The sequence below is a fragment of the Heterocephalus glaber genome, unplaced genomic scaffold (assembly GCF_053883595.1).
Source record: "Heterocephalus glaber isolate CG9 unplaced genomic scaffold, H.glaber_assembly_v1.0 deba00000621, whole genome shotgun sequence".
NCBI lineage: Eukaryota > Metazoa > Chordata > Mammalia > Rodentia > Bathyergidae > Heterocephalus > Heterocephalus glaber.
In genome coordinates, this window is record NW_028258153.1 from 6,677,143 (window position 1) to 6,701,543 (window position 24,401).

Sequence of the window (24,401 nt, forward strand, 5' to 3'; positions counted from 1 at the left end):
GGTGAAACACCGCAGCTGTGACCAGAGACATATCGGTTGGAAACCGGGCCTCAAGATAAAGACAAGATAAAAAAAAAAAAAAAAACACAACAACAACAAAAAAGATAAAGACAAGATGACCAGACCTACATACTCCCTCAAAGAACAAACACTGGGCCGGGATTTAGCTCAGTGGTTTCGCCACCTGCTGCACAAGCGCAAGGACCGGGGTTCAATCCCCGGTCCAAAAAAAAAAAAAAAAAGAACAAACACTGAAGTCTAGATAGACATCAACCACTCTGGTGGGTGACTAGAGACCTCCGGACCCACCACTTCCTAGGAGAATCCTCATTTTTTTTTTCATCCACGCTTATGACATGATTTGTTCCCCAATTGGACCGCCATTACCACACTGACTAAACTTGTAATCTTATTGGATGATCAAGGCTGTGGCCCACATTGTACCCATGTGGGTTTCACTCTGTAAAACTGGGGTCCTTGGCTGCCCACGTGGGACCCCTCCCCCGCCCCTCAGGAGCTTTCCTATCAATAAATATATTCTTACTTTTAACCTCTGCGGTTCCTAGAACACATTCTTTGATTTTTAGAGAACAAGTGCTCTGTGTATCATATAGCTAACAGGTTGGGAGATATAATATTTCACCTTTGGTGTTATTCCCTGTATCATCGTGACCAGGTGGTGGCTGTCTCACTATGTTGCCAGGCTGTGGGACTCAGGGGACTGTGGTTTAAAGTGAATCCCCCACCCAGCAGATCTGGGGTTGGAACTCAGGGCCTTATGCACAGCCAGCTGAGTACTCTCCCTCGGCTACCTTCCCAGGCCCTAGATAGTGAGTTTCTGGAGTAGGGGCCAAATCCTTCGGTTTAGTCTTCTCTAGCACCGGAAATTCTTATCTGGCTGGCAGACAGCAGGAGCTTAATTAACAATCTGTTGAGGGTCTTACAATTAAGAGGAGCACCATTCATTTGCTGTGCTGGGGCTCTAACCCAGGGCCTGCAGCAGGCTACACAAGCGCTCTGCCACTGAGCTACACCCCCAGCCCCAAGGTGTTTTTACCATAGCAGGAGGAATGGACTAAGAGAGGCCCAAGCGTAGAGAATGAAGTGTGTGCAAGGAGATCCAGGAAGATTGTATAGGGCTGTGCAGTTCACCTTCAGCTTCACTATCTAGCAAGGGGGAGAGTGCAATTAAGCTGTGTTTACTCTGGTGAGTTCATTCTGGGAAGGGGCTACCCAGAGGAAGTGTACAGGCTGTAGAAAGTGGAAGTACACTGAAGGGTTGGATAGTTGGGTGAGCTAATCTACAATCCTGTCCACCAGTTCCCTTACAGAACTCCTACCTGAAGTGTATCTGCCTACACCTAACAGGAAGCACCTTGGCCTCTGTGTCTGTCTGGACCTTTCCCGCCATTGCAGAGCACCTGCTTCTCCCTGGCTTTCACCCCAAGTTGCACTTCCTATCCTGGGCTTCCTGTCCTGTGTGCCTTGGTGGGAACCCTCCAGAAACCAGGGAGCGGCTCTCACCCCAGTTGGCAGCACTAACTGGGCGCTCACCCTGCAAGAGTTAACAGTGGGGTCACTGAGTCCCACCCATGATCTGCCAACAGTGCTCATCCATCTGGAGCTTTCTCCTTTCTGTGGCCCCCATCACTCTGCAATTACTTCTCACCACTTTGTCCCAGACCTCCTCTCTCAAAGGGGTTCAGAAGGCCTGTCACCTCTCTGCCTTGTCTCCAGGGCCATAAAGAATTTTTTTCTTGGTGTCTTTTGCTAAACATGCCCTTTTTTTTTTTTTTTTGGTATGGGGATTGAACTCGGGTCCTTGCGCTTGTGCAGCAGGTGGCGAAACCACTGAGCTAAATCCCTGGCCCAAACATGCCCTTTTTATATTAATAAAAGATGATTTGGAGTTGTTAAAAAAAAAAAAAAAGTATACGGAGAAAAATAAGAATCAAGATATATTATGTAAAGGTTCAAATCTCCAATGATGAATGTCATTATATTGTATACCTAAAATGTACCAGTAAAATTTTAAAAAATAAATAAAGTGTTCTGTCTAGACAAATAAACATATATAGTACATGTGTTGGGCAGGTAGCCAAAATAGCATGCTTTACCAGTTATAGCTAATAAAAGACTGAGATAGGAGATTAGGGAGTAGCAAAAGCTACTTGGTGAAGTAGGTGTGACTTGTTCATTACAAGAATCTGGACACGTGTTCCAAAACAGTTCCCAAAGCCTGGTGGACTTCTCCCTCTTGAGCAGGCTTTCAATAGGATGCCTAGACCTGAAGTCAGCCTGAGGCTTGGTATGCCAGCACCACCTCTCAGGACCCATATCTACAAGTTCTCGAGGGTTTCCTTGAGGTTTGGGCAGTATAAAAGAAAGGCAGCCTTGCCATGGATTTAGCTCAGTGGTTCTGCCACCTGCCTTGAAAGTGCAAGGTCCCGAGTTCGATCCCCAGTACCAAAAAAACAAAAGAAAGGCAGCCATCAGGATTATTTCCACAATAACTCACAGTGTGTTTCCCAGATGCAGGATGTACTTTAAGCTTTGCTCTTACCCTCTTTTTCTCTTTATTCTTCACTTTTGCTTTCTTGAATAAATTTCGTCACTGCTTTTTAGCTTGCTTCATTCAATTTTTTTTTTTTTTCAATTTTTTTGTTTGAGATGAAAAGAACCTGGAATCTGGGCTGGGGATTTAGCTCAGTGGTTCTGCTGCCTGCCTCACAAACACAAGGACCCGAGTTCAATCCCCGGTACCACAGGACAAAATAAAGAGCCTGGAGTCTAGCTCCAGAAGGCAAGGTGGCAAGGTGAGCAACCCAGAAGTCTGTAACTTTTAGCTGGTGAGCCACTTTTAGAAGCAGGCTACCCGATAATAAGATTTCAGTGTATAATATATTTATAATCATTTATTAGGTCTCAGACCCAAAGACACAGGGCCTCTATTTCTACAACAACACAAACAGCATTCCTGGTTGTTATAGCAGATGGCTCAGTGCTATCAGAAAGAGAAACATGGGGCCGGGGATTTAGCTCAGTGGTTTTGCTGCCTGTTGCGTAAGCACAAGGGCCTGAGTTCAATCCCCAGTACCAAAAAAAACAAAAAACAAAAACAAAATACAAGATCCAGAAAGGGAAACATTCTTTAAAGATCCACCTAAGACTAAGACCTGATTTAGATTAGACTTTGTTTTGAAGCTGGGCATGGTGGTGAACACCTGTAATCCCAGCACTTTGGGCAATTCAGTGATTTAGTGAGAGACTCTGTCTCAAAATAATAGTAACAATGATAATAAAAATGGCTGGGGATGTAGCTCAATGAGATGCCTTGGGTTTAAACCTTGCTATCACCAAAATTTTCTCTCTCTCTCTCTTTTGAGACAGTCTTTTTTTTTTTCATTAAGCATTTTATTGAGACAATTATAGAAGCACAAGTGGGTATATAAAGTAATCCAGGGACCCCCTATGCCGGGTTCTTCCCATGGTAACATCTGAAGACACACAGCAAGACCCTGTCCGAAGATCCTGCCTGAGACCAGGTCCATGATCGTGGTGGTCATGGGGTCTTTTTAATGAAGAGACATACACAGCAGACTCCATCAGAATTATTACATGAAATATGCACATCTCTAAATTCTTTAAACCCTACTTTGCCCAAACTTCCCAACACAATATCTGACTGGACTAAGATGTGAGGGCTCTCTGGCTCCTTCCTCACCACTACCGTCCCTCCCATTCTGAGCGATCCTGATCACAAATGGAGCGACTTTGGAGCACCAGTGCAGCAGCCACTCAAGGATGCTGCCATGATGGGCTGCAGGCACAGGGGCTGCAGATGCAGAGGCGGACGCTAGATAGTGAGGTTTTACATTTATTAAAGGTAGGAGAAGTATGCTCTGCCCAGTGAGAGTGGGCCACTGAGAGAGCTCATAGTGGCCTTTGGTTTCTTTTTAAATTTTTTTCAAAAATTTATTTGGTTTCTTTTTTTATTAGAATGTGTTTGTAATACATGACTACATTCATCTTGGGGGAATGGTACAGTTACGTAGCACATCTTAATCATTTTGGTTTCCCCTTCCTCCTTCTCTTCCCTCTTTCCTATCTGAAAGGACCAAGGAGTGAGAGGGCTGGTTCCCGGTATTAGGATTTGGCTTCCAGGTGACAGTGTGTGGTCAATTTTTTAAAAATCTCTTAATTTGTGTGAAATATATAATTTAAGTGGTAATTTTGCTTACTATACTTACTTATTGCTTTCATTTATGCTTACTATGCAAATGAATCTCCAGATAAATCCCTGGGTCCCTCCTTCCTAAATCTTGCTCTATCTAAAGGCACAGACTGGCCACTGGAGATAATGTAAGCAGAAATGCCTAGGGATTGGTTTGGTGTCAGGTGGTTCCCCAACAGAGTTAGCTGTCTAGGTGCCTAAATTTCTAGCCTTGGTTTGGCAAATCAATCCTTGTCTATTCAACAGAGGAAAGTGTCAACAGGCTGTGAAAGACATTTAGAGGCGGTGCTGACCTGCAGCTATTAGCATGTGATAAGCACTTTCAACATAGCTGCTTAGCTGGGCAGCCTTCTCATAAAGGGAAGAAGGTGGACTTTGGAACCACACAAACTCAGGAGAGCTCTGGTGAAGTTTTACTTCTCTGAGCCCTTTCTCTCACACGTCTGATGGAACTGCAGTCTTCCCGAGTGGCTACAGGGGTGGGCCAGCTCAGAGTTTGCACAAATAGTAATCTTTTCAATGTAGGGTTTCATACCTGCTTTCTGGGATGAAGTACAGTGCTGAGTTACATGACAAAGAGGGACCACATGTATGATGGTGGTCCATAAGAGTACATCACCCAGTGAGCCAGCAGTCTAGTTTGGATAAGTACACTCTAGGAAGATTGCACGATGAAATCCCCTCATCAAACAAGTCCCCATTGTTAAGTAATGATTGACTAATTCCATGAAGAGAATCTAAGCTGCACATCTGTTTACATATTTAAAGTTTCAAACTTGAAAATTCCATTTAGCTTAAAACCATAGGATTGCCAAGAATGTTCATCACGAATTTATTTACAATAAGGTAAAAATAGAAAACAAATGTCCTCTGGTAAGAAGTTGACTTAATATATTGAGTGGCCATGCAATGCAATACATTGCATTATTAAAATTATGTCTTTATTTATTTTTTCAGTGGTGGGGATCAAACCCAGGGCCTCCAGAATCTAGGCATATACTTTTCCACTGAGCTACATGCCCAGCCCTAAACTTGTATTTTATTTTTTGGGGTTTTTTTGGTTTTATTTCGGTACGGGAGATCGAACTCAGGACCTTGCGCTTGCGCCCCAGGCTCTGGAACCACTGAGCTAAATGCCCGGCCCCTTGTATTTTATTTTTGAAGGTCTGGCCTGTGGGTGGTAGTGACAAGATAAATGCTTATGATAAAATGTCAAGTAAAATCCTGAGTAATAGGGCTGGGGATGTAGCTCACTGGTACTGTGCTTGCCTGGCACAGGAAAAAAAAAAAAGCAATAAGCAAAAATTGGCATCGTTCAATATTAAGGCCCACTCTAGAAAAATAAGTAAAATACATAGACATACAGGCGAAGAAGCACCCAAAGCAAGCGTTTCCTTCTGGGAGCCGGGAAGGGTGAAATTAGTTTCTTTCCGTATTTGTGCGCTTTCTAAATTTTCATGAATAAGCATCACTTGCTGTGAATCTGAAGTCCCCACCAGCACTCTTAGTCCTCGGGCAGGACATGGGGCGGACACTAGCGGCCCCTGGCGGTGACCCGAAGCCCAAAGCCCCCGCCCCCAAGGGGCCGGCATGACGGGGCGGGGCGCGGAGCCCCAGCCCAAGCCAGCAGCCAGAGCCTGTTCTCCCCACTGAATACGCAGCAGCCCGAGGCCGGAACGCACAGTTGCGAGCGACGCAGGTAAGTCTCGGGATCGGGGCCGGCGGAGCTGAGGACCGCGGGCTGGTGGGGCATGGGGCTGCTCTGGCCCGAGGCGCCCAAACTTTCTCAGAGCCCGCGGCCCGCTGGGCTGGCACCAGAATGGAGATCTTTCGTCCTGGCCGCTGGAGTTTCGCTTTCCCTGGGCGCTTCGGGAAGGCACTTGGCACCTGGTTAGCCTTGGGAGCCGAGCAGCGTCTTAGTGGCAACAGTGAGCTGCCCAGGTTTTGGGGGATTGGCTCGAGTGCCTGTCTGTCCCAGAGTGGCCAACTTTGAGCGGCATGGGGGCTGTTATGGCCCTCAGCTGGTGGAGACAGGGAGCGGAGCGTATCGTGGTTGCCCTGCATGCCCTGGCGCCGGCCGTCTTGGTGTAGACAGGTGAATGAGTGCCAGAGCGGTAGGGGGAGGGGGATATTAGCTCAGAGATTGGGTGGAAGCCAGTGAGTGGCCCCAGTCCTTGGCAGAGGAAGGTGGGTACCCCGTCCCATACTGAGCTTTGCCCTCTGCCTGTCCTGCTTCCAACCCCTGGACTCTGAGTTGAGTTCTGGGAGCTACCGGGAAGTACCATCCTTCAGACCTCTGAGTCAGAGTAAAAACAAAACAGGGAAATGGGAAAAGGGAAAGCAAGGGGGGAAGACTGAGAAGGAGCCAGGAAGAGGAGAGAGGAGAGGAAAGCTGGGCCCTGACCTTGCCTTCGTCAGATCTGTCCTGTGGGGCTCCATCCCCAACACTCCACTGTGGCCTCTGGGTGGTATCCACAGGGTTGGGGTTCAGCCTGAGCACCTCGGACATGGGATAAGTGGGGAGAGCTGGCCAGGGACCAGGGAGGGGGAGAGCCAGATGTCACAGAAGGTCTGCCAGGTGTCCAGTTCTCTGGGGCTCTGAAATATTCATCTCACTGGTGAGCTTTGGTTTCAAAGCTGGCACCTCTGGCCTGGCCGGTAGTGACAGGGGAGCAGGGCACTTCCTAGGGTGACTTTGGGGCAAAGGGGGAGCCCTGCTTCCTCCTCGCCTACCTGTTCTCCCTGACCCTCTAGTCATAAAGACCCAGAGTCTCAGTTTATAGCCCAGAAGAATGTGGTGGGATCACTACATCAAGGGCCTGACTTCCTGTCTTCTTATGCCATGACCTCAGGTCCTTGCTTGTAAAAATGGGCATTTCAGAGAGGTAATGACCAAGTTACAGAGTAATTGCTGGGAGAATCTTATGTCACAACCTGGGCTCAGCCTCCTTCCTGGGAATGCAGCCTCAGGAAGAAGCCATCCACCACAGAGCGCTTCCAACCCCAAAAGTTCTTCTTCAGGGCCTTTCATGAAGAGCAGAAACTCCAGCCAGAAAGTCACAGTGAAGAGACACAATTACTGTGTGTCTTCAAAGCGCCAAACTGGGAGGACCAGAGGGTGGAAAACTCACAGGAGTCTCTGGAAAGAAGTTCTGCAAACAACATGGCTAACCATGGCCATGGGCCTTTTGCACAGTCCTCTTGGGAATGCTATGGAAAGGCTGACCTTGATAGAATCTTCTACCTCTAAGATTCTGGGATTCTAGGCCAAAAGCTGGGACCTTCTTGTTTGTTTGTTTTTTGAGACAGGGTCTTGCTATGTCGTTCAGGATGGCTTTGAACTCACTCTGCAGCCCAAGCTGGCCTCACACTTGTGGTGATCTTCCAGCCTCAGGCTCCCAAGTGCTAGGATGATAGGCATGCGCCCCCACATCTGGCAAGGGTCTTATTTTGAAGCAGAAATGATATCCAGAGTTCCACTGGCCACAATGGCTGGTACTTAGACAGGACTCAGTACACTGGTTGGGGAGGAGGATAACAATGAGGAGCCCCCCCTGTGTATAATGGTCTGTACTTTTCCCATGACACAGGGGTGATGCTAGGGGGTGCCAGTTTCCTGGTTCTGGGGTGGGGGGGGGCCTGGAGATTTCCTCCATGCCAGGGCAGTCAGTCCCATCCTGGAAGTTACAGTAGCAGCTGTTTGGAAGTGGAGGTGAGGGAGGATCTTGCAGTGGGTCCTGGTACTGAGCTGATTCTCTGGGAGGGCACATGCCAGGTTCTTACTGTGACTGCTCTGAGGAGCAGACTGGGTAGAAATACAGGGTTTAAGAAATGAATTAGGATATGGACTTTTCTCAGGGTGTCTGTAAAACAGGTGGCCTGGATCAGCAGCCACAGGCTATGAACAGGTGTGCCTGGAAGAAGTTTGGATGAATGCTGGGTTAAACTACCTTGAATAGGGCAAGACCTCTCAGGGGCTTAACATGCCTTGGGCCTTGTGAATTTCCAAGAAGGAGATAGAATTGTTCCAGTTTCCACACTAAGGGCTTCAGGGAAATGCCTGGCCAGGTGATTCTGCTGTCTTTCTGGTTCCTGTAAATGAGTCTCTGCTCCTGAGCCCAGGGAGACCATCTGCCTGGATTCCCACAGGTACTAATGAGCCCAGGGCTCTTAATTTCAGCCTTGACAGACACCCCCCCCCCCCCGCCATGGTAGTGGGGATTGAACCCACAGCTTTTGAAGTGAACTACATCCCCAGCACTTTTTTTTTTCTGAGACAATGAGTCTTACTATGTAGTTTAGCTTGGCCTTGAACTTGTGGCAATCCTCCTGCTTCAGCCTCCCGAGTGCTGGGAGTACAGACATGCCCAGGTCTTATTTTGAGACAGGATCTTGCTTAGTTACTCAGTTCCCCAGGTGGGGCTAAAACCTGTGATCCTCCTGCCTCAGCCTCCCAGAGTGCTGGGATTACAGGCATGTGCCACCATACCTGGCACTGAGTACTTTCTCTCCTAGTGTCTCTGCAGGTTCTGGGGAGAGTGAGGACCCAGGAGGACCTGGGTGGGAGATCCAGAGGGGATTATGGGGGCAGTTTGGGAAGAGAGGGAGTTACGGCCACCCTCATTCCCAGGACATGCCATGTGCCTCTGCCTCTGTAGATGTCCTCCAGACTAGGGCACGTGAGCAGTGCCCCCAGTGTAGACTCCTTAGGGATGTGTCATTCTGCCCTAAGCTTTCTTTCAGTTAGTCTGTTTATTCAGAGTCAGGAACTGGCAGAGCTGGAGTAGACTCTGCTCTTTCAGCTCAGGACACTTAGCTTAGAGAGGTAAAAACTGAGATACGAAGTGGCTCACTCTGACTCTGGAGTCAGTACCAAAGTCAGGGTGGGCATCAGCTCCCTGTCTCCTAACTAACTCTGGGCTTGGGCATCAGATGAATTTTCACTGGGCAAAGAGATTGGCATCAACACAACCTTGCTCAGCTCCTCTCTGCCAGGTGTGATCTTTACTGCCCTAGCTCTGGCCCTCATGCTGGTGGGAGTCCTCTAGCCAGGCGGAAAGGTGCAGGATTTGGATCTCAAAGACAGACATCAGCTCTGGGTTCAAACCCATCTCTGCTGTTTGCCTGCTATGGGGCCTTACATCAGATTTTCTCTGCATTTCTGTTTTCTTATTGGCAGAGAGGGATCTCTGGTGAGAACCAGGAGCACCTTAGTTGCTACTGACTTAGTCGCTTAGTAAGTATCGGCGCCACTTATTACTCCAGGTGGCTGGCTCTCTTCCATCCTTGTCCACCTGCAGTTCTCCATTCTGGGTTGTTAATCATCTGGAAGCTGAACTGAAGACAGGGGAGTTGAAACCCAAAGGAAGTGAGTGGGTAGGGGCTGTGTTTCAGAGGTGGCATCAGCTCTGTTAATGGCTTCCTCTTTGTCTGAACTCCCTGTCTACTGATATGGCTGGGGTTTCTGAGGTTACAGTCCTGACACAGTTTTGTACCCAGAGACAAGGCTGCCTAGGTCCTTCCATGTGCCCCTTGAGACGGGGCTGGGATGGGCAGTGTGGCACTGAGGGAAAGAAGCAATAGGTTGTTAGTGTGACCGGAGATCTTGAAAGAACTGGAGGAATGGGTGGCTTGTCCGGCTCCTCCTCAGGGCTGTGTGCTTTCGTCTGAGTTGTTAGATGGTAGGCGGGGCTGGGAAGAGAAGTTCCAAAGCCATGACCAAGAGGGCCTGTGTGGGCTGGGACCGGAACTTCTAGGCACTGAGGTTTCCTGGTTTGTCAAATGACTAGATGACATCCATTCTAACTCCAGTATTTCAGTTTTTAGACCCCCTGACTTTATCTCTTAATCCCAGAGGCTAGGCCAACTGAAGGGTATTGCTGTTGACTCTGGGCCCTGTGGTCCAGAATCAGGCCTGGTGACTCACCCAGACACGGTACATCTCTTACTCCTCTGCCCGAGGTGTGCCAGAGTGGGAGTGCTTCCCTCGGGGGAGGTGGGGAGCTGGTCATGGAGACCTGGGCACTGGGCCAGGCCTTGCCACTGGCCTGCCGGGTGGGGCTTCCTGAGATGTGCACTCTGAGCTATTCTTTCCATTCTGCTCTGGGCACCCGTTCCTGGCAGTGAGGGCAGGCTGCCTGGACCAGTCAGCTGCTCCTCCTTTCTGCCTGTCTTGCTGTAACCTCAGCAGCTCAGCCTCCCCTGCAGATTGCAGAGTCTTAACCCTTCATGTGCCTGAGTCACCCCACAGGCAGGGAGAGCACCCAGAGGGGAGATGCTTCCCCAGCTCTGACTGTGAAAGCCTTGGCCACCAGCAAGTCCTGCTCTTTGGGCCCAGAGTCCACTTTCCTGCTGGGTCAGGGAAAGGAAGGCTCTGGTTCCTTCCTGCAGGGGGATGGGGCCCCAAGAGGGAGGAGCACGCTGAGATGTGTAACTGCCAAGACGCTTACGCTGATGGCCGGTGGTGCGGGGTGAAGAATGTTCTAAGGACTCAAGCTGCCTGCACACATGATGGGCGAACAGACTCCCCATCGCTGGTGTTCAAGCAGAAACAAAAGTGAAAGGCCTCCTATATCTGAGGAACATTTCAGGCTCCCGGGGGACCTGAGCCCCAGGATACTGAGGCCCTCCAACAGCTACCTGCAGAACGCACAGGACCTGCCTGCCCTGCCCTAGGCTCCGGCCCCATCTCGCCTCTCTTTGTCTGTCCACTGCCAACCCCAGCGGCCCTGGGTCCCCGGGGCTCCCTCTGGTCAGTGTTCTCCTTGCCATGAGCTCAGAAGAGGCGAGTACAGCGGAGGCCGCCACTCGAGACTGGACTAACAGGAGTTAATTCTCCCCTGGGGCTCTGCACCAGATAGGTAGGATCACCTCTTGGCCCCAGTCATGGTGAAGGACAGGTCACTGCTTGCACAGCGGCTGTCTGGTCAGAAACATGAGGGCGGCCTCACCTCCTGAGCTGAGTGAGTGTCCCCTCAGCTCTGACCTCTTGTGTCTCTGTCCCTGGGTCAGTCTCGCCTTGGGCTGCTGCAGCTGTGGAGGACTGACTGCCTGGGCGTCCATGTCCTGTGTAAACTTCTGTCATGAGAAGCTCTCAGCCAGGCAGCCAGGGATGAGGGAAGAGCAGTGTGGATAGGGGCTATGTACATGAGGGGCTCCGGAGTCAGTGTTGGGCCCAAGCCTTGACTTCATCTCACTCTAGCAAGGTCACCTTGGCCAAGTGACTTCATTCAGCTAAGCCTCAGTGTCTTCATTTGTAAATGGGATAATAACAACAGAATTCACCCTGTAAGGAGTTCATGAAATAATAACTGAAAATAGTCAATACTTATATCTGTTTATCTGGGGTCAGGCATCATTCTAAGTGCTCTGTGTGCATTTTTTCTTAATTTTTTCCTATTTTTTTGGTCATATTAGAGATGGAATCCAGGGGCTCACACGTGCTAGACAAGGCTCTACCAGAGCTGCATCCTAGCTTTTTTTTTTTTTTTTTTTTGAGAAATGTTGTCCAGGCTGGCCTCAAACTGGTGATCTTCTTGCCTCAGCCTTCCAGAGTGCTAGAATTACAGGCATGAACCACCATGCCTGGTATCCAGTTCTTTTCTTTTTTATATTATCATCATAATTACTGTATTATTTGCAGTACTGGGAATTGAACCCAAGATCTTTGCACTAAGTTACATCCCTAGTCCGTCCTCTTTGCTTTTTTTTTTTTTTTTTTGAGACAAGGTCTTGCTATGTAGTTCAGGCTGGCCTCAAACTTGTGGCGATCCTCCTGCCTCAGTCTCCCAAGTGCTAGGATCACAAGTGTGCGCTGCCACACCCAGCCTTTTTCTTAAATTTTGAGGCAGGGTCTAACTGAGTCACTAAGTTGTCCAGCCTGGGCTAGAACTTGCTATCCTCCTGGTTCAGAATGCTGGGAATTATTATTGTTATTTTTTGTGGTACTAGAGATTGAACTCTGTCTTCAAACTGAGCTACATCCCCAGCCCTTTTTTGTTTTGTTTTGAGATAGAGTTTTGTTAAGTCGCTAAGTTGCCAAAGCTGGGGTCAATGTTTTGATTCTCCTGCCTCAGCTTCCCACACTGCTGGGATTACAAGCTTGTGCCAATACACCTGGCTCAACTTTCATTTTTACAACTTTCTGGGAGTTACAGTTACTAGTGTTTTGGGCTTTTTGTTGGGGGCGGTACCGGGGATTGAACTCAGGATCTTGCGCTTGCAAGGCAGGCGCAGTGCCACTGAGCTCAATCCCCAGCCCTTTTGTTGAGACAAGGTTTCCCTATGCAGTCCAGGCTGGCCTTGAACTCATTATGTATCTTTGGCTGGCCTCGAACTTGCAGCAATCCTCCTGCCTCAGCTTCCTGAGGGGTGGGATTACAGGCCCATCTTCCAGCTGAAGACCCTAAGGCATAGCAAGGTGAAGTGCTCAGTGGTAGTCTCTGGTGTGGATGGGCTGGTAGCTGAGGCTGCAGGCAGGTCTACTGTCTGAGTCCTCTGAAACCAGAAGCATCACAGGGCGGGGCCCTGGAGTGCAGGGGTCTGTGAGTCAGCAGCCCGCTGAGTTGAACCCAACTCGGGAGGCCCATTGGAGGTGGCCCTTCCTCTCTGAGTCATGCTTCACCCTATGCTCCCGCAGTTCCTTGGTCTGGGAAGGGTTATGTGTCCTGGGTGGACTGGAAGGGAGCAGGGCAGCTAGCTGTCTGCTGGCCCTTGCAGCATGGCTCCCAGACTGCCACAGTCTGCTGTTAGGGTGGGCAGTGAGTTCAGAGATCGCCCAGCCTGCCCCACCTCATTTCAGAGGTGAAGGGTCAGGCATGGGTGACATCATGGCTTGGTGGCTTCTTCAGCTGAGTTCTCTTTTTTTTTTTTTTCCTTTTTTTGGCACTGGGGATCGAACTCGGGTCCTTGCGCTTGCGCAGCAGGCGGCGAAACCACTGAGCTAAATCCCCGGCCCAATGGCTTGGTGGCTTCTGATCACAGGGTGCCAGGTGATGGCCATAGTGACAAACACGCCTACTCAAAGGTAACCTGTCTTGCATTCCTTCCTCCCTACAGGGAGTCAGAGGGTGCTTTGGAAGGGGCAGGTGGAAAGCTTAGGGAGAAGGAGCCTCTCATTCCCGGGAGCAAGAGGCCCTGGCTTCTCTTTCTTTCCTTTATCCTATTAAGGGGATTCACACATTCTACCTGCCTGAGAGATGGTTTGAGAGATGGTTTCCCCAAACATCTGAAAGCGGTGATTAACACCATGCGTTGAGCTCACAGTGCCCCACCTGGCCCTTCCCTGCTTGCTGTGGCGCCTGGTCCTCCAGGTGTCCCCTCCCAGCACTGGATCCACAGTGCTCACCTGTCCTGCTTTGCCCCTCACCCTGCAGTGTCGGTGGGGCTTTCTTCTTTCCGACCCGACAGATTCTTGCTCTGCTTCTGTCCCTTCTACTCTGGGGACATGGAGAGCAGCTTTCTTCAACTAACCCATTCAGAGACCTGGCCTGCTATTCAGTCCAGGCCACCCTCCCCTCTGAATTAGCTGTTGTCCTCAGAGAAGACATAAGGCAGTCTTTATCCAATCCCTGGCCTGCACAGGGTGCCCTACAAAGAGAAGCTGGGGCTTTCCTCCTTCCAGCAGAGGCTGTGAGGGTAGCTGCTGACCTGAGTCTGGGGTGTCCTCCCTGTGGGGTCCTCAAATCTGCCCCTTGGGGTAAGGTTCTAGACAGGGGCTTGGCCTAACTCTGGCAGGGCATGGCCCTACACAAAGGCCTCTTTCTTAGCTCTTGTCTCTGTCACTTTAGAAGGAAACACTGGGCCTGGGGTTCATTTATTTGGCAAAGGAGTCATAAAGGTACAGCGAAACATAAAGGACAGGTACCAGCATCCTAGAGGACTCCATTCTGGTTATGCCACTAACCTGCTAGTTGTGTGATCCTGGGAATCACTTCACTGTTCTGGGCCTTGGTTCTCTCATCTTTCTGAAATGCGGCACTCAGAACTGGGGATACCCAGAGGTCCCCTCTACCTGCAGGGCCTCTCAGCTTCCTCTCCTCCCCATGAGCCACTGTCCCTGGGCAAAAATCACCAAGACTCCAGAGACCTGGGTTCAAAATGAATCTCCCCTTCCCAGTTGCTTGGGGATCCTGTGCTCACTCTCCACTCCTCAGAAGGCCAGTGAAAAGAGCAAAAGAGCAGTCGCACATGCTGCCACATGGGACGTGCCACAGCTGTTCTTTGAGGGAACCAGAAAGTCCTGTCTTAGGCCTGCCCCACGTGGCCCTGCAGCTCCCGACTCCACCTGCCTTCCTGTAGCTCTGGCCCTGGATGGCTTGTTTTTCTCCTCCTCCTTCTCCCCACTCTGAGCCTTGGCTCCGCCCCAGCTCCAGCTCTCAGGCCTGGAGCCCCGGCCAGCTGCCATGGGAACTGGGCTGACCACTCCAGAGGGTCCCAGCTGGCACTGTGACTCACCAGGAGGCTGTGCCAGGGCCATCCAGCATCTTCCTGGTTCTGGTGTCAAGCTACCAATGCTGGGAGCATCTCACTGCCCCAACTGCCCTGTTCCGTCTCACACCATTGGTGCTCAGCAGTGACTGCATGCCTAACGAATCCTTCTTACTTTCCCATGGCCATGGAAGAGAGGGCCCTGAATGAAGAGCTGGTGTGAGGGCAGGAGGGCCAGGGGCCATGCCTGCGGCAGCAGGTGACACAAGTGAGCTAGAGAGAAACTGGGAGGGAGGGTCTCCCATCCACGTACATGGAGACAGCCTGGAAGGGGGGGCTGAGTGAGCCAGGGGAGGCACTCGTGACTAGTTTTCTTCTTTTTCAGGTCCCAGCAGCTGGGGTTCCCCCTCAGCCCTTGAGCTGCCATGTCCAACCCCACCGCTCCCCCTCCCTATGAGGACCACAATCCCCTATACCCTGGCTCTCCGCCCCCTGGGGGCTATGGGCAGCCATCTGTGCTGCCAGGTGGGTACCCTGCCTACCCACAGCCTGGCTACGGTCACCCTGCTGGCTACCCACAGCCTATGCCCCCAATCCACCCGATGCCCATGAACTATGGTGAGTCCTGGAAGGGTAGATGGTGGGTGGGTGGGTGGAAGGAAGCAGCACTTGGAGCATAAGAGCGCATCTCCTTTCCTTCCCTTTCTCTTCAACTTTCCCTTTAATCTCTTTTTTCTGTTTAGATCCCGTCTTCCTTACCTCCCTACTCTGTCCCTTGGCTCCTGTCACCACCACCCTACCCCTAGCCACTTGCTAGTCCCTTTATTCAGCAAGGGTCAGAGTCCATAAGATATGTACTAGAACTTACACACCAGAGAAGGGTGCCGGGTGAAGTAACAGGTGCAAGCAGTTACCTAAAGGACCCTCTCTCTATTTCCAGCAGGGCTGCCACCCCACCCAGGTGCCATGCATTCTTTAGGAAATGCCTCAACAACCCTAAGTGCTTTTTTTTTTTTTTTTAATAATGTCCTTGGGTGCTGGGTGTGGTATCGCACACCTGTGATCCCAGCACTCTGGAGGATCACTGTGAGTCTGAGGCCAGCCTGAACATGGCGAGACCCTGTTTCCAAAAAAAAAAAGTCTTTGGGACTGACAAATCCTCATCCTTCAGGTAAAGCCTGTTTTTTCGTTTTTTTTGTTTTTTAAAGCCTAATTTTTGCAAACATCCCAAAGTCATTTGGAATCACCTTCGGTAAACATTCATAGCAGGTCAGAAACATACAGTTAGTATGCAGTGAGCCTCTTCCTGGGAGGATTTTCTATTTTTAATTTTTTGGTGCTGAGGATGTAGAGCTCCATATATTCCTAGCATGTGCTCTCCTGAGCTCCACCTGAGGCCCTCCTGGAGTTCTAGGCAGCATCCCCCAGTGTTGGAGGCTCTGTGGTCCTGGCGTCCTGGGCACGTGTGCAAGTCTCAGCACTTTTGATAGACCTGCTCTCCCGAGGCCGCGCCCTGCTCTTGCCTGTACTCATCCCCTGAGCAGTCTTGCCTGCTTCTATCTGGCCTCCATTCCTGGGGCCGGCCAGCCAGCCCCACTCCTGCCTGCTTCCTCCCTGATCAAGACCCCACCTCTCCACGCCCCCCCCCCCATGGTATGGGCTGGGCAGAGACCCCTCAAGAGATGCATGCCGATGGAGTGGCTGTCATGCAAGTCCCCTCATGCCATGCCAGCTTGGGTCACTATGAGGGCACATGGAAGACCCTGGCTTGGGGGAGCAACTCTTATGTTACAATACTTGTCTTTTGTCTAGACCTTTGGTTTTAAAATTTATTTATGTATTTATTTGCACCTAGGATTGAACCCAGGGCCTCCCTCATGTCTACCACTGAGCTACAACCCCAGACCTTTTTAATTTTTGAGACAGGGTCTTGCTAAGTTGCCCAGGCTGGACTTGAACTTGCAATCCTCCTGCCTCAGCCTCCCAAGGAGTTGGGATTACAGGCATGTGCCACTGCCCAGCCTAAGCCTTTGTTTGGGATAGTGTTAGGGAAACTTTGGAATGGAGGCCACATGTTCCAGGTCCTCAGTTGGTCCTATGTGATCTGTCCCTAGGTCCAGGCCAGGGCTATGATTCGGAGAGAGCAGGGAGTGACAGCTTTGGGCCTGGAGACTGGGATGACCGGAAAGTCCGACATACCTTCATCCGAAAGGTAAGATCAGGGCTGGGAGGCTGGGGGCCGTTGGACCTTGGGCCTCAGGCTGCGGGAATGGGGGAGGCCAGGCTGAGTCAGCTCCAGGCACAGGTCTGCATCCCTTTGTCCTTTGACCTTGTTTTGGGAGGGCAGCGTCAATAAGGGAAAATCTTCCAGGGCTCTGCCCAAGGGTTCTGCCTTCCCTAGACGTCCTTCTCCCTTTAGACTGTAGGCAGCTGGGAGCCAAAACGGTCATACTTGCTCCTAGCCCACCCTCCCCATCTTCCAGTCAGATGCATAACATGTCACTTTCAACTGCTGCAAGGGCGGGGCCCTAACTGGTAGTGCAGGGGCAGAAACAGGCACGCGCTCGATAGGGGAGATGCTGAGGAGCAGCCGAGGGGGCAGAGGAAGAAGTGCAGACAGCATGTGAACCAGGCCCTTCGCTGGATCACTTGGCCAGGCTGCAGTGGGAGGGGCTTTTTGAGGTCTCAGCACATCATCCTCTGTACCACGAAGGGGCTGGGGAGAAGAAAAGGTCCCATGGTGCTCTGGGCTCCTTGGTCCTGGGGCTGGCTGCTGCTGCTGCTGGGGAGACCCCAGCATGTGGGTGGTGACCTCTCCCCGGCCATCTGTGTTCCAGGTTTATAGCATCATCTCTGTCCAGCTGCTCATCACAGTGGCCATCATCGCTATCTTCACCTTTGTGTGAGTCTTGGCCTGGGCCACTGGCTGGGCTGGGCCCTGGCAGGGAGGCAGAGCAGCCCGATGTGACTCTCTCTCATCCTCCCTACTCCACAGGGAACCTGTCGGTGAATTTGTGAGGAGAAACTCAGCTGTGTACTACGTGTCCTAGTGAGTGTCTTGCCGTCTCTGCTCAGGCTAGGAGGGGAAGGGGGCATGGTCCCGAGTTTGATCCCCGGTACAAAAAAAAACCCCCAACAAAAACAGACAAAAAAACAAAATGCTTTTTTGAGGCCAGGCCTGGTGGTGTATGCCTGTAATTCCAGGAAGCTGAGGCAGGAGGATTGCTGTGAGTTTGAGGCCAGCCTGAATTACACAGTGAGACCCTGTTCCAAAAACCAGAAAAAACACCAAAAACCAAACAAAAAAATCCCACAAAACCCAAAATGCATTTTGAAAGGGGTCTTCCCAGGGTCCAGTGTCAGTCTTCTAGGCGGGGGAGTGTGGCTGCCTGTGCCCAAAGGGATAAGAGAAGCACAGGACACACTGGGGGTGGGTGGCAGTGGTGTATCTCTCTGGCCTAAACCCCTATGTGGCTGAGCTTCTCAGTGCCCCTGGCTGGGGGTGATCTTGCCCTTTCTTCCTACTGAGTAGCTTGCCCAGACTGCCAGACAGCCATCTGGGCCTCCCGAGGCCTGGTGAGTGCTGCCCAGCTGGGCTGGGCAGGACAGGGGCTGAGGGCATCTGTGGGCCTGGAGACTACGTCTCATCTCTTTCTCCTCAGTGTTTTCTTCATCGTCACCTACCTGATCCTTGCCTGCTGCCAGGGACCCAGGTGAGTCCCAGAGACCTAGACAATGAGCCAAATATGTTGGTAAGAAAAGGGATTCTTTTTCGTTTGGTACCAGGGATTGAACTTGCGATCTTGTGCTTGGGAGGCAGGCAGCAGAACCACTGAGCTAAATTCCAGACTGGTGGAAGAGGGATTCTTTGTAGTGGTTCCAAATGAATTTTTGGATTGTTTTCTCAAGGTTCTTTGTAGTGGTTAAATGGAGACTGACAAGAAATAGTGGTGAGGCAGGAGGACTGTATGTTTGAGACCAGTCTGGGCTATACAGGAGTTCAAGGCTAGCTTATCTTAAAAACAACCCTGTCATAAAAACGACAGGCCAGGGGTGGTGGTGCTTGCCTGTAATCCCAGCACTTGGGAGGCTGAGGCAGGAGGATTGCTGTGAGTCCAAGGCCAGCCTGGGCTACACAGTTGAGTTCAAGACCAGACAGAACCACACAGAGAGACCCTGTCTCAATACAACAACAAAAATATACCGGTGCTGATGATAGTGATGAGGGTGGCTGCTGTCTGGGTGTGTACAAAGTACCGTGTGTAGGATCTATCTAGCCAGCACTCTCACAGCAACCCTGCAGTACATAGAGCATTTTTAAACATGTAACAAATAGGAATGAGAAAAGAGAGGGTGTAAGGAAGGAAACAAAAGAAAAACAAGGTGGGGGGTAGGATGGGGGAGGAGAAGGAAAACCAAATAGCAAGAGCTCAAGGCTCAGAGCCCCTGGACAACTTTCTCATAGTCACAGAGGTGCTCAGTGTAAGAGCTGCAAACAAGTCCTGCTCTTGACTCCAAAGCACAGGTCTGCCCCACTGCCCCACACTACCCTGTGTAAACACCTGAGCAGGAACCAGGCGCCATGTCAGCACCAAGGCAGGGCTGATCCTGCAGGCACAGGGGCCAGCCACCTCCTCCAGCTGAAGGGGCCTCTCCGGCCTGCTTCCCCAAGCCCCTCACCAGGGTTTCTCTTTCTTCAGACGCCGGTTCCCATGGAACATCATCTTGCTGACCATCTTTGTAAGTGTGGAGGGGCAGCGGGAGGGCTGTCCTAGGGAAGGGCTGGGGACACCATTGTAGAAGAACGTCCCTGGCTGTCTCCCCACTTCACCCTGCCTCCCTCTTTCCAACTCAGTCATGTCTCCCCAGAGGCCACTGTGGCTGTCCCCCAAGAGCCAACCCTTCCTTTCTTCCTTCCCTCTCCATTTCTTTTCTCTTCTTTTGTGTGTGTGTGTGTGGTACTGAGAATTGAACCTAGGGCTGGGAATGTGGTGGACAAGTACTCTATCACGGCGCCACATCCAGTCCCTGCTGCTCTTGAGTGTTTTCCTCTTGTTTGTTCTTCCCTAGACTTTGGCCCTGGGCTTCATGACGGGCACCATTTCCAGGTATGTTCAAGGACAAATCATCATTTAGGGTTATTATGGGGGATTAGGTGTCCCCGGACTGGCAGTAATCCATAGAGGTGGATTCTGGACAGGGATGTTCTGAAGGCAGTGGGTTTGAAGTCATTTTTATGTGGCTTATGCCTCTGCCCTCTCTTAATTTCTCCTACCTCCCAGTACATATGAAACCAAAGCCGTCATCATTGCAATGATCATCACTGCTGTGGTATCCATTTCCGTCACCATCTTCTGCTTTCAGACCAAGGTGAGGGCACGGAGGGCCTTCCTCAGCCACCTTTCCTCGCTGGCCCTTTGGGTTTGGCATGTGAGCAGGCCTGGGAGGGCCTAGACTCTGACAGAGAGGGATTTTCCTTGGAGACCTGGTCCCTTTCCGCTCATATCTGCACCTGCAGATCTGCTTCTTGGCTGTCCTTGGCATGTCATGGCCGCTCCCATTCCCACAGCATCAGGGCTCCCTGGCAGAGGGGCAGGGCCAGTCTGGCTGGGCTGCTTGCTGTGACAGTCATCTGACAAGTATCCCTTTCCCTGGCAGGTGGACTTCACCTCATGTGCAGGCCTCTTCTGTGTCCTGGGAATTGTGCTGATGGTGACTGGGATTGTCACTACCATTGTGCTGTGTTTCAAATATGTGAGTGTCCTGTGATGGTTGAGTCAGTGAAGCCAGCGCTCTTGCACACTTCCTGTAGAGCAGGGCCCCTTCTGGGCCTCAGGGCCTCTGACTTCCGCCAACTGGCTAGCAAAGAAACCAACATGGAAGTGCCATCTTGTGGGGTTAGGATGTAATCAATCGCTCTTTGGAGACAAATAGCCCTGGGAGCCATAACACCTGGACAGTGTCGCTGAGTTCCTATGGGAAGTAGTGGATTAGGTCTAACAGTTGAGACCAGGTTCTGGGAGGGAATCCTGGTCAAAGATGGGCCTGGGTAGAAGGGACTTTGGGGGTCACTGGAATTGATTCTGTCTTTGATTCAAGCAACTGAGGGAGAACACGGGCTCCCAGGCCAGGAAGGACAGTGCTGTTGGGGGAAAGATGAGAACAGAGTGACTACCCATCTGACCATGGGTTGGCTCTGCCCTTCCATAAACAGGCACATGGAGGAGTGTCAGCAGGGCGGTCCCCCAATTTGGATGCTCATCAGGGTAGCTGCGGTGCTTCCATTGCAGCTGTTCTTCAGTCCATCCCTTCTAGAATGGGCTGCAGGAGCCCAGAACCTGGCTGCATGTGCTCTACTGAGTACCCACCTTGGCCTAGGGAAGGTCCATGGTGCCCTTCAGCCATGCATGTTGGGTCTGTCCTCCAGAGCTGTCACTTGACTGCCACCTTTTTCCAGAAGTACAGTGGACAACCTCTGTACCTTGACTAGCTCTAGAGACTGGTTTAGCAAAAACATGCTGTGACTGGTGTTACATGGCACTGTAGGATGGCCTCTGCTTTCACTGCCAAGTATATCGCCATTCTTTTTTTTGGTACTGGGGATCAAACTCAGGACCTTGCACTTGCGAGGCAGGGGGCAGAACCATTGAGCTAAATTCCTGGCCCTATATCGCCATTCTTAATTCCTTCCAGGCTCTAGAAAGGCATGATCAGGATCCCAGAGCTGGCTTACTGGATCTGCCTCCTCCAATGCCCAAATCCCAGGGGTTAGCTGGGTCTTAAGGGCCTGCCCCAGAAGTGCTTTGTTCAGATTTCTAACGCCATCCTCTGTCCCCCTCTCTCCCAGATTTACTGGCTTCACATGGTCTATGCTGCTATTGGGGCCATTTGTTTCACCCTGGTAAGTCTGTACCTGGCTCTAGGAAGGGAAGATGAGAGGTGGAAACTGAATTTAGGTGGCTTGGGACTTGAGAATGGGCCATAGGTTGTCGTTCCTGTCCCCTGTCAGGAGGTTCCAGTGATTTTCTGGGCATTCCCTATGTCTCTTGTTCATACCGCTGGCTGTTAGAAGGCTCAGCAGGCCCTTTGGAGATGACACGGTGATTGGTGGGTGATGTCTGCGGATAGAGGCCATGTGTTATGTTATTTATTAATGAGTTCCCTAAGCATGCTGTATGGCACATGGGCTCCCAGGACAACCCTGGGGCCACTGAGCCCTTGGGTGCTTATTTTTGGCTTCCTTGCCCTGCAGTTCCTGGCTTACGACACACAGCTGGTCCTGGGGAACCGGAAGCACACCATCAGCCCTGAGGACTACATCACAGGTGCCCTGCAGATCTACACAGACATTGTCTACATCTTCACCTTTGTGTTGCAGCTGGTTGGGGATCGAAACTGAGGAGCACCTCTGATCCACCCACACTGGGTGCTTCCTTCTCCAGAGTGCTGGGCCCGAAACCTCTCTTCCCCTCAAGTAATATGCCCAGTTTTCTTTAGTCATGAGGACGGGTGGCCTCTTGTGGTTGTGTGGGAACCTGTCAGAACTGAGGAGAGAGAACTCTTGCCCCTGGTGGTCCTGACAAGGACTAGCCTGAAGATAGTATTTTTTCCCCTCTACCCATGGCACGGCACCAAAATCCTGGGGTGTGGTGTGTGAAAGGAGTCTGGTCTTTAGCTGAAAGGGAATGTGAATGACAGAAGGGCTTCAATGTGAAGCACTTCTTCCCACCTTGCCATGGGCTTCTAGGCTAGGGAGCTTGTGCCGTTTCCCTCCTTAACGCAGCCAACAGAGCCAGATAGCTTGTCCCCAGTTTCTAGATGCAGAGGGCATTATCCCATATCCCTTGGGCTTGGCACCTCTAAGCCGGGAAGATAGCTCTCCCCATTCCAACCCCATTTGTTTCAGTACCATGTATATGGTGTTTATCTGGGTATGGGTGGGGGAAGAAGAATGAGCACATAAAGTGCAGGGGCCAGCCCAGCAGAGCATCTGTTCTGGGCTTCCTGCAGGCTTGGTTGGTACACAGCAGGCCATCAGAGCCACCTGGGCCGTTCTCCAAAGCTCTTGGGGCCTCCCTAGGGGCTTCTGATTACTGGTCAGACACTTTTGCTTTCTCTGCTTAGATGCTCAGAGAAGAAACTGAGGAGCAATGGTTAGGAAATGGAATGCTTTGTAAGCTCATGGGTGTGGTGAGGAGCAAGGTTGAGGAGACGGGCTGGGGCAAGGAAAATGCTTTAAGGTTCCCCAGCTGATCTGAGAAATACTGAAGTCTAAGAAAACGTGTGTCCTTTCTTTCTGCCAGCCCAAGAAGGGTCCTGTGCAGAAGGCGACAATGTTTGAGTCTGGTCTGAACTCAAGGCTGGGGCATTTTCAACTCCAGCCCCATCTCCCCAGCCAGCCACTGCCTTCTTTGTAATACAAGTGCCTCAAGCTGGAGTGGGGGAGAGGACAGGGTCAGTATTGGGTAGGGGTGGAAACTACATCAGCCCAAGGTATAATTACGACTTCTCTGTTGAGTACTTGATCCTAAATGTATCACACAAAGGGACACAACTAGTAATGTAATAAAGTTTTATGTTTAGCAGTTAAACCCTGTGTGGCTCTGGTTTTCTTTCCTGGAAGGCGTTGGCTCTGGGAGTATCTGGCTGGCTGTCCCCAAAGCATCCACTTCCTTCCTGTGCATTCTGTCTTCTCACAGCTCTTTCTTTCTTTTTTGCCCTATTGGGGATGGTAACCCCTAGGGCCTTGTGAATGCTAGATCTTCAGGCCTTCTCTCAGACCTGTTCTCAGATGACCTAATGAACTTGATTGCAGCTTTTCCTGGTGACAGATGCAACAAGCTGGTGAAGGCTGACAGTTTGGCTGGGGAAAAGGGGAGCTGGACCCTGCAATCCTGGACCTAGAGGTGACCTCTCAAGAGCCACAGTGCTTGACCGCTTTTATGTTGTGGACCCTCTACAATAGCTCAGGAGAGCTAGTCACTCTCTTCCCTGCAAAGCTGTATGAATAGCTGGGCATGGGGGCACACACCTGTAGTCCTAGCTACTCAGGAGCTGAGGCAGAAGGATTGCAAGTCTGAGGCCAGATGGACAACGTGGTGATTTACAGAGACCCTGTCTCAAAATTAAAAAAAAAAAAAAGGCTGGGGATGTAGCTCAATGTGAAGGCCCCAGGTTCAATCCCTATTTCAGGGGTAGGGGACGGAAGCTGTATGTATACATATAATTTTGCCAGTGGAGGAGGGAATTGGCCAGAAGTTCAGAACCTCAGAAATCACTAGTCTAATCATTTATGAACGAGGAAACTGAAGCCCAAAGAGGTTGGATCATTTGAACTCAGCTAAAAGTGTTTTTGCCTTCACATCCTGAATGCCGCCTTTGGTTCTATTACTTGTTTCTCTCTTTTTTTGGTACTGGGAATTGAACTCAGGACCTCGCGCTTGCCAGGCAGGCATGGTGCCACTGAGCTATATCCCGCCCGCCCCACCCCCACCCCCACCCCCATTACTTTTTTCAAGGCTGACTGGAACCAAACCCTCCTGGCAAACAGCTCTGAGGGCTTGGTCCCTAGGTCCAGCCTAGGCTTGTTGAACTTAACGTCTGCAGTTGCCCCACCATCCAGCGGGAACACTGCTCTTTTGTGAGAGGGAGCAGGAATGAGTGACTGGGGCCACCCATTGCTCTTCCCCTCCCCAGGTACTTAGAAACCCGGATCTGTTTCCTTTCCACTCAAACACTC

General features: G+C 51.0%; 2 protein-coding genes and 1 long non-coding RNA gene across 4 annotated transcripts in view; 1 reads left to right on the forward strand and 2 right to left on the reverse strand.

Moving 5' to 3' along the window:
* The window catches only part of Pnkd (PNKD metallo-beta-lactamase domain containing), an 81,575-nt gene that overhangs the window by 54,510 nt on the left and 2,664 nt on the right, over nt 1-24,401 (reverse strand). The window lies entirely within an intron of this gene.
* Tmbim1 (transmembrane BAX inhibitor motif containing 1) lies at nt 5,805-23,253 on the forward strand. Of its 2 annotated transcripts, XM_004864601.3 has the most exons (13): nt 5,821-5,933; nt 13,156-13,259; nt 15,048-15,280; nt 16,777-16,874; nt 17,500-17,564; nt 17,658-17,711; nt 18,325-18,375; nt 19,363-19,402; nt 19,733-19,770; nt 19,945-20,032; nt 20,321-20,416; nt 21,510-21,563; nt 21,915-23,253. In XM_004864601.3, the coding sequence occupies exons 3-13, from the start codon at nt 15,088-15,090 to the stop codon at nt 22,059-22,061; spliced, it is 924 nt and encodes a 307-aa protein (XP_004864658.1). In that variant the 5' UTR covers nt 5,821-5,933; nt 13,156-13,259; nt 15,048-15,087; the 3' UTR covers nt 22,062-23,253. The 2 variants fall into 2 exon arrangements, with proteins under 2 accessions (XP_004864659.1, XP_004864658.1); XM_004864602.3 differs by lacking the exon at nt 13,156-13,259 and having other exon boundaries at nt 5,805-5,933.
* Nucleotides 23,221-23,808, reverse strand: LOC110345735 (uncharacterized). Its single transcript, XR_002389317.2, has 2 exons — nt 23,694-23,808; nt 23,221-23,483 (listed from the first exon to the last, which is right to left on the reverse strand). It is a non-coding gene; the product is annotated as an uncharacterized LOC110345735 (long non-coding RNA).

Coding starts and splice junctions, on each gene's coding strand:
- Tmbim1 (XM_004864602.3), top strand. CDS start 15,088: ATGTCCAACCCCACCGCTCCCCCTCCCTATGAGGACCACAATCCCCTA. Junction 17,712..18,324: donor GCTGTGTACTACGTGTCCTA/GTGAGTGTCTTG, acceptor CTTTCTCCTCAG/TGTTTTCTTCATCGTCACCT. Junction 21,564..21,914: donor GGGCCATTTGTTTCACCCTG/GTAAGTCTGTAC, acceptor CTTGCCCTGCAG/TTCCTGGCTTACGACACACA.